Below are 15,575 nucleotides of genomic sequence, written 5' to 3'. Positions count from 1 at the left end.
TCTTTACCGACATAAACTGGGTTTAAAGTTAAAGCTAAAGGTAATCGCCTTCATTTAAGCCTCAAAGCAAACTTGAGCTGAGAGTCATTACTAAAGCAAAAAGAATCTCTGCCGGCTCCCTGAACTGTGAATGACGTGCAGCTTGTGGAAAGACTACAGCACAAGACTTTATATCAGGGACTTGGGGTTAAGTCAAGAGGCTAGCAGCGCTTACATCGTAGCCGCTGTTACGGATGCCCCTCCCAGATCTCTCCCTCATGACCAGCATGTCCATCTCTGTCTCTACAGGGCTCGGGGTGTTCAGAGACTGTCTGCTCCAGTATGCAGGTTCCCTGTGGGAGTCACTGTTGAGAGAATGGTTGAAAAGTTCAGTATTGTCTTACGAATCAACATGGTTATTACAGTCTTGGTTAATTTTACACTGTGGTTTATTTTTATTCTTAAACACAATGAAATATTGATTTCCAAACACTGGAGAAGAGCTCATTGAAGAGCTCTTTATTCATGCCATAGGGAGCCTTCACTAAGAATAAATGGGGTTGTTTATTTGCATGAACTGTTATTTTAGTACACAATTCAATAAAAACGAATTATGCAAAGGCACACACATTGTAGAAAAACTTATATGTATACATAACTGTTCAAAAGTATGAGTTGGTCTGATTATTCTTTAAAGAAATTAATACATTTATTCTGCAAACATGTATTAAATTGATCAAAAATTAATTAGAGTAAAGACATTTACAATGTTACAAACATTTTCTATTTAATTAAAATATACTTTTGGAACTTTCTGTTTATCAAACAATCATGGAAAAAAAAGGATTGGAGTAATGATGCTGAAAATTCAACTGCATCACAGGAATAAATTACATTTGAAAATATATTCAAATAGAAAAAGGTTATTGTAAATTGTAAATTAACTGAAATTTCACAATATTGCTATTTTTACTATATTTTGGATCCAACAAATGCAGCCTTGGTAAGCATAAGAAACTTCCTTCACAATCAAAAGAATTATATATGAATTAATAAGTTAAGAACAAAATAATTAATATAAAATAATAAAACAAAGTATGCTAAATATATTTAGCAACATTTAAAAAAAAAGTAAAAAATAATTGCTTACATTTACTTATGTTTTTTTAATGAACTGCATGTAAATAAACAAAACTATCAACAATATTATATTATATTAATACTAATTTGTGTCACATTTTTCCTAAAAACAAAAAGTTTTGCAAAAAAAAAAAAAAAAAAAAAAAAAATTCTTTATATTTACAATAAATATTACATTATATATATTAAATTATATTACATTACAATTTATTATAGTATATTAGATTAAATTATATTAGATTATTTTGCCCCATAAACTCGCCCCATGATTTTAGCACATATACACTGTATCTGAATCAATTCCACTTTTCATTTTTCTTTTTTTATCCTGTATCTAGGAAAATGCAATTGGCTTCTTTTCCTCAAAATATTTTGGGATGACTGAGAGCATGGATTTAATCTCCGCCTACCTCCTGCGGTACTTTACGTAAGTGGAGGGTTTCCTGTCCTCCTTCGGCCCCCTCAGATCTTCCAGGTCCAGGGAAGCGTTCTCTCGCCTCATCCGGTCTCGATGGCTGTACATGTGGCTGCTGCCACTGCCGCTGCTGCTAGTGACCGGCCCGTCACTGTAACCTTTCCTTTTAGCTTTTAACCTCAGCTTATTCCGGTAATGCTCGATGTCCGACTTCTGCTTCAGCCCCATGTTGACCTGCAGGTGAAAATCTGATGTTATTTATTAACTCCAATTTTGTGCGACTCACAAGAACGAAAAACACCAAAAAACAAACAAACAATAAAAACACTTAAAAATAAATCAACAATAAAGCATATTAATACTCAAAACAGGTAAAAATAAATCAACAATAAAGCCTCTTAATGAGGTGGCCCATCTCTAAGTGACAGCGAGCTCACCTCTCCATTCAGGATGACAGAGTCTTGGCTGTGATTGGAGGAGTCAGGATAGGAATAGTTGAGTGGGGCAGCCATAGGCTTGATGGTGATGAGGCGTAGAGAGCCAGTTAGAGAGTCATAATGGTCTGCAAACAGACACAGGACTCGTGCAGTCATAAAATTACAGTAGGAGGGTAAAAAGGGGATCAGCAAAGAGAGCAGCTGTAAATACTCAAAACAGAGTCTGACACTAGCCACTGGTGCACAATATACTGAGCAATCACTTATTTATGAGTTTGGGAGTTTAATGGTGTGTGAGATATCTTGGATGGCAAAGCTCTTGTATTAAAAAAAATTGTATGAGAATAATATTACTGTATCGTTGTTTTTAAGGCTTTCAATACCCTCATAAAACATTTATGAGAACTAAATACTTGTTACATATGCAATTACAGGACTGATGTTTCTTAATATTTGTGACCCTGGAGCACAAAACCAGTCATAAGTCACATTGTAGCAATAGCCAATAATACATTGTATGGGTCAGAATTGTCGATTTTTCTTTTATGCCAAAAATCATTAGGATATTAAGTAAAGATCATGTTCCTTGAAGATATTTAATAAAATTCCTACCATAAATATATCAAAACTTACTTTTGATATATATAATAATATTATGCATTGCTAAGAACTTCATTTGGACAACTTTAAAGGCAATTTTCTCAATATTTAGATTTTATTCACATTTTATTATTCTAGTATTTCAATAAAGTTTTTTCTTTTCAAAACAAATCCAGTTTTTTAAAGTTCTATTTATTTATATTGTTGTAATATTTATTATAAATATAAAGATTTTTTATTTAATTTTCTTACACTAGTGGCAAAACATTTTGTTTTTAGCAAAAATTTTACACAATTTACTATTAATATAATATAATATAATATAATATAATATAATATAATATAATATAATATAATATAATATAATATAATATAATATATACAAAAGAAATCAATACATTTATTCAGCAAGGATGATTAAATTGATCAAAAGTGACAGAAAATAACTGAGAATGTTTACAAATATTTATATTTCAAGTAAATGCTGTTTATTCTATTCATCAATGAATGTATCACAGTTCCCACAATAATATAATATATAATATAATATAATATAATATAATATAATATAATATAATATAATATAATATAATAATTTTTAATACTTACAAATGTTTCTAATTGTACAAATGTTTAGCATTTAAGTTCTCATGAGTTATAAATATTATTTTCATTATTAAATTAAATTTGTAATCTTAATGTTTCTTAAAATATCCAAACATATCTTATGCACTTTTACTTTTAATGTAAATTTAATATTTTTAATTGTATAAATAAATAAATAAATAAATAAATAAAATATATATATATATAAATATATATATATATATATATATATATATATATATATATATATATATATATAAATATATATATATATTTTATTTTTTTTTTTGGAAAACAAGACAAATATACTGACTTCAGAAAATGAAAAATGTTTTTATGAAGAAAAAAAAAAAAAAAAACCAATTAACTAGATCAGGCATTCCTGATTGTAATTATGGGCTTCATAAATGGGTTATGATCATAAGGCATGTGAATTGTGTCGCTCCTTTTATCTTGTTTCTTTCTCACCATTTCTCGTGTGCTGCTCTTCTTTGGGTGCTTTTTGTGCCGTTGATCTCCGAGCTGTGGAGCTTCTGCCCGTGTTCAGCTTTCCAGATTCATTGCTCGAAACAGAGCCGTCCTCGCTTGGCAACCTGCTGCGGGTAGCCATGGCAACAGAGGCAATGGTTAGTTTGCTGCATGCAGTATGATGCAGGGTTAACAGTTGCCTTGCAGGGCCCTCTGGCCTCTGTTAACCTGCATTAAATTGCAGTGGTGTCATTTAGCAGACATCACCGTAGGGTGAGCATCCACTCATCATGTTTTGTGCCATTTAAACAAATGTTCAACAACAGGACGAATACTACTCTGGAATAACAACCACAATGAGCCACAGACCACATATCAGAATGCACATCATGTGCCGGCGAGAGTTCTAACACATCACTACTGGAAAGATTGTTGGCAAGCATATCACATTAACACTGACTTGCTAGAACAAAGGAAATCTACAGACCATTTGTTTATGGCATATAACTAATGGTGTGTAAACAAAAAGCAAATCTAATTATTTGCATTGAGAATATTACATCTACTCACAAAGATTTGCAAAGATGCGAATTTGCGCCAGGTGATGCGTTTGTCGTGATATTGACCTCAATCGTGTCTTCTACGTAAGTTGAAACATTTCAACTCGAGCGGAAACATCACATGCCGTGTTGTCTCCCAAGCCGATCAGAGAAAAGCTTATTGACACATCCGGTTGTATTAGAAAACATTTTTTTGTTTTTGTTTTTATTCACCTGAGTGATGTGAAAAAAAAAAATTATGCAAATATTTGCTTCACTTTTGGTATGCACACAGCATTACTTGCTCTAGATTACTCACAGGATGTTTTTCTCACCATTCGCGCAAATAAAAAAATACAGTAAAAACAATAAAAACGTTTTCTAATACAACCTGGAGATGTCAATAAGCTTTTCTCTGATTGGCTTGTGCAACAATGTGTCATAAATAAATTATTTACATACAAGGAAAATAAAATAGGTCCCAGAACAGACCCCTGAGGGACACCTTTGGAAAGTGACAAAATAGATGAAGCACAGTCTTTTAAAAGCACACACTGTGTTCACTCTGAACCATTTAATGACATTTTCAGAGAGACCAACAATGGAGAGTCTATTTAGGAGTATGCCATGATCAACTGTGTGAAAAGCCTTTGATAAGTCAAGAAAAAGAGCTGAACATATTTTTTGCAATCTAAGGCATCAATAATGTCTCTAAACACTTTCAAAGCAGCAGTGACAGTACTATGCTGCTTTCTAAATCCACACTGAAAAAGGAGAAAGAATATTATTTATTTCCAGAAAAGATTTTAATTGTTCATTTATTAATTTCTCCAAAAGCTTAGATAAAGCTATATATATATATATATATATATAAACTCATTTATATATTTATATATATATATAGATATGCATATATATATATATATATTTATATATATATATATATATATATATATATATATTATATATATATATATATATCTATAAAACTCATTGGATTTGCATTATATATATAATGCAAACAAATTAGTTGTTCACAATAACATAATACATTTATATTCATATATGAATTCATGTATGGAATTCTCAGTAAATCTGTTTTACTCAGAAAAACAGAAATAAAGTGAGCTCAAAATGGGGTTCTATATTGATTTTATACTTTAATTGTAGATTATAACATCCATAAAGCTCAGAGAACCATAAAAGCAATTACCTATAATTACAGAAACAAGGACTATTTCATTTTCACATCAAAATAAAAGCTTCAGCCGCAACCCATCTCTCTCTTAGAAGAAGGTAATCAGGCACAGTCAACAAAATATGAATATTACATTAAATCTGCTAATCTCTCAGGCATGCGTGCCAACAATCTGCCATGCACATAACACCCAGCCCCGCTGGACTTGCAACCGCCACCGCCGCACCAACACACGCACATGTCTTCTAGGTCGAGCGTCGCCCAAGCTGCCTATGGGCACACTGAATCATACATGATTCTGTAGCTGTGAGTGTACTTAGCTTCTCTGCATGCATCTCTGTCTGTCTCTGCAAGGTTTAAATGCACGTGTATTTACCGCATTTGCTTTTCCAAATAATTATTTCCCCAGCCCTGCTCTCTGCAGGCTCATTTCCTTTTAATCGAGCCACTCAGGAGAGATAACAAACGGCAGAATACATTTGTATTCCAACTAATAAGCGCAGATGTTAATAGAGAAAGAGCAAGAGAAGGAGAAACAATGAGAGGGAGAGGAATGCTAAGCCACACTGCAACCATTTCAAGGATCAGTGCTTTTTGCTCTGTCGCATTGTCCCACGTACGACGCAAAGGCATATTTACGATCCCACGGCCCGCAGAGAGCGGTTAAGTAACCTAGAGATGCGGGGTGGTGAGATGCGGGGTTTAATGACCTTGAAGGGCTGCTTTTGCGACGAAAGCATCGTGCAAACTGAACACTGATACATTTCATGCATTTTTATGCAGGATCAGGAAAGGACCTTGGGAGGTTTCGCTCTTTGTGAAGAAAGACATTTCTCGGAATACAAAGAATAAAACACTAAAAAATTAATCTAAAGAATCAAGTGCTTTAAATCCAGTGAAAACTTTATGATTTGATCTGTCCTTTACATTTTTTGCTTGTTCGATACAACCTAGATGAGACACGTGATAGTCTGAATATATAATATATACATATGAGTTATGGCTTTGGTCCCAAATAAACAGCACTGACTGGCCACTTGTGTTACATAACACCATTTTTGACATGCAAAATTGAAATACGACCCAAACAATAAACCCAAGCAAGTCTTATATAGACAAAGTATCAAAGTATCACTGAAAATTTGCATAATGACTTGCTTGGGTTTATAGTTTGGGTCGTATTTCAATTATATATATATATATATGGGATAAATTAGGCATTTGTCAGCTACTAATTTTTCAGGTCATTTTGATCTATCATAAGAAAGGCAATGATTATATATTTCAAAGCATCAATATTAAAATTCTACAATATTTTGTCCTAATATATAAAAATGAATACACCAAAAATTAAATAAAGTTTTAAATTATTCACAAATTCTATATTACCATTCAAAAAGGTCTGTACGATCATACTTTTATTCAGGCATTAACTTGATCAAAACTGACAGTAAAGACATTTATAATGTTAAAAAAGATAAATGCTGTTGTTTTAAACTTTCTATTCACCAAAAAATCCTGAAATATCATGGTTTCCACAAAAATATTTAGCAGCACAACCATTTTCAACACTGATAATAATAAAAACATTTATTGAGCAGCAAATCAGCATATTAGAATTATTTCTGAAGGATCATGTGTAATGATGCTGAAAATTCAACTTGCCATTAGAGTAAATTCTATTTTTTAATATAGTGAAATCAAAAACTGTTCTTTTATATTGTAAATAATATTTAACAATATTACTGTTTTTACGGTTATGTTACATGAAATAAATTTAGCTTTGGTGTGCATAGAGACTTGTTTAAAAAAAAAAAAAAATCTGATTAGCTAAAGAGTTCCGAAAGATTTACATTATTAAATTATTAGCATATTTAAAGTTTGACTTTGAACATTAGATAACGGAAAAGGTCATTTGATCTTGCACAATTACTAATCCATTACAGATATACATGCATGCAAATAAAAAAGATCAGAGGGAAAAAACATGTTTCAAATAAAATAAAGTATGCAGCAGGCAGATGTTGGCATTGGTGATAAGTGTCTGTCTTTCTTGATTTTGATTCTAAAAATATGTCACACAGAGTACTTTGTTCTTCCCTCCACGGTTCTCATTGTCCCTGCTGCGTCTAGTCAAGTCAAGAGCTCAATCTGCTCAGTGGTAATTATTCGTCATACTTGAGGAGGACTTGATTTTTCAGTGGAAGAAGATAAGAAATAGAACTGTGTGGTCATATCGGGTTGGATGGCTTTTAAAACATTTATGATGCTCAGGCTTTAAAGGCTTTAGTGTTCTATAGAGAGTTGAGCGATATACTATCATACTAGCTTATTCCATTTGGTACGACTAAAAATATGCACATACTTCCTTTGTTCTATAATAAAAGCACTCACCTGAGATGCATCTCTGTCGACTGGGGTCTTTTTGAGGCCGTACCATCTTGTAATGCCGCCACCCTGTCTTGTGTAAGGGGGGCGTCCCGTACCGGGAGGGACAGGACGAGTGTTTCCTTGGTGACAGTGAGAGCCTCCTCACCTGGCCGGCCCATGTGCTGCTTGGCGTAGTCGAAACCCTGCACGGGCTGGACAGGAAATGATGTGCCGTGGTTGGACGGGGGAGAAGAAAGTAAGAGTTACACAATGCAGCATTGGGCATTTTATTTCAATCAGCAAAGGAATGCCGGCCATCCTAATTTATCCATGGGCGGAAGGTACTTTAACTCTAACTATATTTCATAGAGCCCGCATACGAGGCATCAAGCTGCCATGGGATATTTAAAATGGAAGAGCTATGAAGCCCTCGTTTTAATGAATTATGGATCAATCTCCTGCAGAACTGGGCGCACGGAGGCAGGGTGCCTGTTGGATCTTAAAAAAGTGTCACAGGGCATCGCTGTTATCATGTAAATGTGGAAAATGTGTGATTAATTCGATTAATAATTCATGATAGGTTGCGCTTTGCACATGCTGTTGCCACATTTACAAGATCTATTAGGGAGGTGTATAATTTCTACACCTTGTGTCATCACGCAGAATCGCAAAAATAATTATGTTGAATGTATAATATTAAAATTCTGGCCAATGCAACAAGCTGATAATTATTTTCATGTTATGGCTGATAAATTATACATAACCAACATTAAAATTATTTAAAAAAATTTAATAATTTAAAAATAAAAACAATTTATATATATGATATTTATTAATTTACATTTACTTATTTAAACAATTTATATATATAATATTTTGTTAATTATATAATATATAATATATAATATTTTGTTAATTATATATACCATCAATTGAATTTATAAATGTATATATATAATATTTTGTTAATTATATATACCATCAATTAAAATTAAAAATGTTATAATATATTTACAATATATATAAATTATACAATAATATTACTATTATATATATATATATTTCAAGCAAAATATTTGATGAATAACAGCTTAAATTTAATATTAATATATATATATATTTCAAGCAAAATATTTGATGAATAACAGCTTAAATGTAATATTACATTTATAAATTTTTAGTTATTTATTTACTTACATTTTTATTTCTCACACACACACACACACACACACACACACACACACACATACTATTTTTTGTTAATTATATATACAAAAAAAAATTAACTAAAAAAAATTTAAAAATTAAATAATACATTTATGTAGCGAAAATGTTACACCAAAAAGAAACAAAAAAGAAAAGTATAAACTTCTGTGAAAAGCAGAATTTTAATTTTAGTATCATCTTCCTGAGCATTCTCTATCCTATCGGACGCTGACCTTGAATAAGGTCAAATCCCACTCAAATATAACTCACATGCTCAGCTGAACTATAATTCACTCGCGCTCCCTCCGACTGTATTTGAGAGGAGCCAGAGTCTTTCACTGGCTGACGCGGGTCGTGGCAGTCCACAGACCCCTTATATAAATCTTAGTTTAATCCAAGTTCAATTTGATTTAAGCATAGAATCCAGGTTGTAAGTCTTGCACGGGATGTGAACTGTGCAAACAAGCTGGGGAAACACATAAGGACTGTTCAAACACATCTTTGAAGCAAAAAGCATGCATGCGTGCACACAGAATTGATCACGTCTGAGCCTGACGAATCATCAGTGTCAGCATCTGAAATCCTTATATGACTTTATTCCCATTCCGATCATCCAGTGAACATTCACACACCTTCTCCAATTCCCTTATGCTAACATGGGATGCTCTTGTGTGAAACCGGAACGCTTTATACACTGATCCGCAAATTACCGTGCATAGGCAAAATCATGTTCCTGAAAGGACGTCTTAATTGGACGGAGTAGGGAATGTTTTCAGATCAGAGAACACGGCTAAGAGGGAGTATGATCAAAGAGACGATTATCATAATTACAATTGATTTGCATATTGTTTTACTTCATTACTAAAAACAATGCAGTTATACTACAGGGATAGTTCACTCAGAAAAGGCTTACCCTCATGTTTCATACCCATTTAACTTAGTTTCTTCGGTGGTACACAAAAACAGAAGTTTAGCAGAATGTCAAAGCTGCTCTTTTGCATACAATTAAACTGGATGGAGGTCATGTGTTGTCAAGCTCCTAAAAGGACAAAAAGCCCTATAAAAACATCATAAAAGCAGTTTATATAAATTGTGCATCACATATCAAGTCTTTTGAAGCCATTTGATAACTTTGCGTGAGACACAGACTGAATTTAAGATGTTATTCATTGAATATTTTGCTTGATAACTTCGCTCACCATTCACTATCATTATACAGAAAGAGCAGCTTAGATATTCTGCTATATATTTGAGTTCCACACAACAAAGAAAGTCTCTTTTGCTCACCAAGGCTGCATTTATTTGATCAAAAATACAGTAAAAACAGTAAAATTGTGAAAATGATTACAATTTAAAGTAACTATTTTCTATTTTTATATATTTTGAAATTAAATTTATTCCTCTGATGCAAAGCTGAGTCTTCAATGTCATTCGATCCTTTAGAAATCATTCTAATATGCTGATTTGCCAATCAATAAATGTTTTTTATCAGTTTGATATTTTTTGTGGAAATTGTGATACATTCAATCAAGATTCTTTGAGAAATAGAAAGTACAGTTAATATTTGTAACTGTAAATGACTTTACTGTCAGTTTTGATCAATTTAACGCATCCTTGCTGAATAAAAGTATTAATTTCTTTGAAAAAAATCTTAATGGTCTGCAAACTCGTATGATCTGCTATGAAAACTTCCCTCTACACATGAGCACATATAGCAGATCCTATAGCTCCTTCCTGTTGGGTCATTCAATGTATCCCTTTTTAGATGAAAAGTCCTTGCAATCTATTTAAACTTCACCTAATTATGCATATATGTAACCTTGGCATATCGCTCAGCTCGGGGTGGCCTAGTTTCTTAACCTGCATTTGGTCTGGATCTGTTTGAATGCCAAATTGACAAAGAAATCGTAATTGCAGTAAATACTATGGCAATACTTAAAATCCTCCCCAATCTGTTATTAGTCATCGTCCTGCAATCTCCAATGGAGGTACAAGAAAGGAGATATTTGTGCTGTGCAGATCAAAGATATTCTCAGTGCACTAGATCTTCCTGAGCAGCACATCGATTACATGGAGGATAGATAACCTTCTGTTTCCCTCTTCTCCCGGAGGACAGATTTCCCACAAGCACAGTCAACAAGAAGGATGTGTGGACTACAAACATGCAGCAAAGCACCATGCACAAGCCAGAAATACCTGGTGGTGATAACTCCCATCTCTTCGATATGAGGTCTGGACAGGAAAAGTAGTGAAGACACAATTGGAGGGATATTTTGGTGGCGTTAAAGTGAAATGTGTCATTCCAAGGTTTAAACAGCACATATCATGTGTCGTGACAACACTGAATGTTTGAGGAACAAGCCACCATTCCATAAGCTTATGTCCAGCAACATATTCAGATGTAAAATAAAATAATAAAAGGATTTTGTGAATAGCATAAAGGAAAGCAGGAAATTTTATTAGTTGTCAAACTGAGAAAACATCATCAGTATGACACAACAATGGGTCTCATTCCCTCATTTAAAATAATCCTGATTCATTAATATTGCAAAGAAGAAAAAAACAAATCCACATATGAATCAAACAGAAATTTTATGTGGTAACATTTTCTTTTTGTGCTCATGAATGTTATCGGTTATAACTTACGGTTCTTATTAGAGTTTTTATTTTCAATAAAATACAGTTATTATTTTCTATTTGTAAACATGGATTAATATAACATTAACAAATATTAAATTAATAAATTATAAAAATATAAAAATATATTTTTTGTGTTTTGATAAATATACTTAAATTTAAGTGTAATAAATGAATACCTTTGTAAATCGAAAATAATAATAAAATAAAAAATAGAAATAACTTAAATACAAAATGTATTTATAGTTTTTATGTAATTAACACACACACACACACACACACACACACACACACACACACACACACACACACACACACACACACACACACACATTTAATAAATATAATTAATGTTAATTAATAATTATAACATGAAATATATATTGAAAAATATATTTCAGGTTATAATTATTAATGAATATGAATTAAAATAAACAATGAAATCTAACTAGAAATTATTGGAAATTAAATAATAAAAAATAAAAATCATGAACATTCTTTTAAATTGTTCATGAAATTAATATATAAAATTCTATAAAAATAATTTAAACATGTTTTATTTATAAAATGGTTCTAAGCTTTTCAGAGAAAATAATATGTGTCATATATTTAAGTAACTATCATTTTATCTTTGTCAGTCAGAATATTAATATTGGTATGTCTCTATTCCAGTTAATAGTGAATGAGACCAATTGTCACTGGACTTTCTTATAAAGTTATGTTAAATGGATTTATTAATATGATGCTGACATAACCGTCCACATTTGGACAAGACAGTGATGTGTTTATTTGAAAAGTCGTGGTTTGAAGTAGCCTACCTTGGTGCGGGGATGAAAATTGCGAAACGCGCTGGTCTTGAATACGGTTCGGTTTCTCCTGCATATGACAACAACCGCCATAAACACCACAACCATCACCAGCGATACAGGAATCAGGACCGCCAGTATCCAGAGGTTACTAGGCAGACTCTTGACCACCGCTGTTTACACACAAACACAATCACAAACATAGACTGTAAATCAATAGATTCATTCACAATGTCTGCACATGATTTCTGCCACTTGCGTCTCCAGCACACTCTCTTACAGTAATCCAACTCCCCTCTGTCTCCTACTGTCTGTGGTTAGCTCCTAATGAGCTGAATCTGTCTTTCGGCTGTAGCTCTTATCTGGGAGATTAAACCCCCACTGCTGGGTCTGATTGTGTATTATTCATACAAAACTGGGGCTTTGCTCATCTCCGGCAGACAAACTGGGCTCGACGCCCCAGTTGAGAGCTCAGTAAACTTGTGTAAACTCTCTACACCCAAATCCCCTGCGGTTTCTCTAGCATGGTGTGAGATATCTATATACCCATTTGGAAAAATAAGTCAGCATTATCATGCTCACTTTTTTTGGTTCCTTATTAAGTCAAAGTCGAATTTTCGGTTCATTTCCACAGAGTTTCTCTGATAAAAAATTTCAGTCGTCTGTTCTTGCATTAATAAAGATTTTCACTTTTTCTGCCATAAATGCAAGTGGTGCCAAATTTGATGCTAAGTTAATGGCAAGGCAAGGCTAGCTAGATACTTACTTGCCAAGCCTGAGATTTTTGATCTCCAAAAATGGCGTCCAAAGTATAATTCAATTTTGACATGAGCACTTAGAGAATGTGTGCAGCCGAACGTAGGACTGTATATTTCATTCAATAACATGCGCAAATATAGGTAGTCAACATGTGCACTTCAAAAACTTCCATCCTTCAGTGGTTCAGTGTCTGCACTATTCTTTCCAGAAGTTATAACCAACAAAACTGCCTTTGTATTTGTTTAAATTAGAGTTGTAGCTATCTCTTATTTAAACTTTTTTAACTTATCTTATTTAAATGTATCTCTTATGTAGCTTACTCTTATGTAAACTAAGATACATGCATACTATACGCACTATACTTATATTAGGGCTGGGCAATAAATCGATAACGATAATTATCGCAATATAATTTTAAATGATATGAAGAGTTCGATAAATGTTTGATAATGTTTATGCACCAAAAGCGGAGCAAAACCGAGCGAACGGTGCCACACGGACCATTAATTCCCTCGGATCAAAGTTTAAACGGCAGCGCAGTGCGAGCTCACTACAAACTTGAAATAAATTAAGATTTGACATTTATCGTGATAATTATTGATATCGACTGATTTAAAAAAAAAAATATCGTGATCGATTATCGCCCAGCCCTAACTTATATCCTTACGTACGTTAAAAATTAAAGTATAATTTGTCCTCAACACAATAACAAAAATAAAAACTTAATTATTTAGTCCAGATATGGAAGCTTGAAACCAAAAAATACTAAAAAAAATAAAAATCAAAATTATAACTTTTTTCATGATAAAACATTCACATTAACCAATTTAATAAAAAATGAATTGTGAGATGTAAACACAGAATTCAGAGGAAAAAGTCAGAATTGCAAGATTTAAACTTGGAATTGCGAGAAAAATAATTGCGAAAAGTTGAAATTCCGGAGATTAGAGATTTTTATCCAGGAGTGTAAAAAAAGTGAGTGCTTTCATATCCAGCTGATTAAAACAAAAGTCAGAATCGTGATATAAAAGTTGAAATTACCATTTAAATTTTTATCTATAGTGGAAACATGCTTTCAAAACAAGCTTACAAAAACAGCTGATTAAAACTGTACATATAAAAAATAACAAAAACTATACCATACAAAAAACAACAAATTTCAGTAACACAAATAGAGATAAAATGGTGTGTGACTGACTTGCACACTGAATTTAATAGTTCTGATTAGGGGTCAAAACACCAACCGTAGGAATGAGCATTAGCAAGCACCGCTAACATAATTTAATTAAATTCAAGTTTATTTGTATAGTGCTTTTTACGATACAAATCGTTGAAAGCAACTTTACAAACAATTAAGTTTCTAAAATATTTAGTAGTAGCTTGTAAGTGGTGACTGTCAGTTTATGTGCATATGGCAAAAATGTACAGAAAATGTTCTGTCATAACATAACATAACAAAACATAAACTATAATGTACTAATCACTTTTGACACCTTAAACATAAACAGTAGTTCAGTAGTGTATTATATACATACGCTCTGCTTGAACTTGGACGAAGTAGCCCAGAGTGAGAGCCATGGTCTGAGAGTCCACCGTGTTGAGGGTCTTAGCTGCAGCACTGCCAGTTATGGGAGAGCCATCTACTTGTATGTAGTAGGTCATTTCAGCTGGGTTTTTAGGACCAGACAGCCGCCGAATGCTGACCATCTGTATGAGGAAAACACCCTGAGTTCATGTTTGATATTTCCAAAATAAACTTTAGAAACTCTAAACCTTCAATTGAATTGGACATGACACCAATTTTCAGTTTTAAATAGGCCATACTCTATACATTTTTTCACTTGAATTCCATGCAGAACTTTCTTGTGCCAAAACAGATGTTTATATGAAAATGACCTATTTTATGATTGGCTAACTTCTTTGCGTTCCAAGTGAGTAACATGGTCCCCATCCACTGTTTTAAATAATAAATAAGCTTTTTTTTACAGTATGTCGCAGCCATGAACACATTTGACCACTTGCTAATTTGTTGCAGGTTCTATTGGGGGCGGGGCTTTCTCATTCTAGAGCATTTGACTGGACAAATAACCTGTGTAGTGCAGGATGAGTCATCAAAATATTTAGTCCATTTTCTCAGGACAAGAAAAATGAGCAAAGAACAAACTGATGGCACACCTGGACGGTGTAATCGCCCACAGTTGTGGCTCTCCTGAAGCGGAGGCCGCGTCGACTGGCAACCAGAAAGAGCTCTGCCAGCCGCTGCTCCATTAGACTAGCAAAGCTCTGATAACTCCCCTCAAGAGAAGAGCTGTCAACATCCTGAATTACTGCGGAGAGAGAGAGAACGACAGAGAGTGATGAAGCAAGGTGACAAGGAGAACATACCTTTCTTACATTTTAAGTCTAAAAAACTGC

General features: G+C 33.1%; 1 protein-coding gene across 4 annotated transcripts in view; it reads right to left on the bottom strand.

Annotated features, from left to right (window-relative positions):
• kiaa1549la (KIAA1549-like a) overlaps positions 1–15,575 on the bottom strand; it is a 47,686-nt gene that overhangs the window by 6,627 nt on the left and 25,484 nt on the right. For 2 of the 4 annotated variants that reach the window (XM_042752648.1, XM_042752646.1), the window contains exons 9-17: positions 15,336–15,487; positions 14,696–14,867; positions 12,414–12,574; positions 11,155–11,190; positions 7,777–7,964; positions 3,646–3,773; positions 1,972–2,096; positions 1,530–1,768; positions 215–344 (exon numbers count right to left, since the gene is read on the bottom strand). In XM_042752648.1, the coding sequence (XP_042608582.1) occupies positions 215–344; positions 1,530–1,768; positions 1,972–2,096; positions 3,646–3,773; positions 7,777–7,964; positions 11,155–11,190; positions 12,414–12,574; positions 14,696–14,867; positions 15,336–15,487 (1,331 nt within the window). The remainder of the gene's footprint in view (positions 1–214; positions 345–1,529; positions 1,769–1,971; positions 2,097–3,645; positions 3,774–7,776; positions 7,965–11,154; positions 11,191–12,413; positions 12,575–14,695; positions 14,868–15,335; positions 15,488–15,575) is intronic. The other 2 variants (XM_042752647.1, XM_042752649.1) reach the window with 2 other exon arrangements.

This window comes from Cyprinus carpio, chromosome B25, assembly GCF_018340385.1.
Source record: "Cyprinus carpio isolate SPL01 chromosome B25, ASM1834038v1, whole genome shotgun sequence".
NCBI lineage: Eukaryota > Metazoa > Chordata > Actinopteri > Cypriniformes > Cyprinidae > Cyprinus > Cyprinus carpio.
The sequence above is the reverse complement of the archived record's forward strand: the minus strand, read 5'-3'. Positions and strand labels throughout refer to the sequence as shown.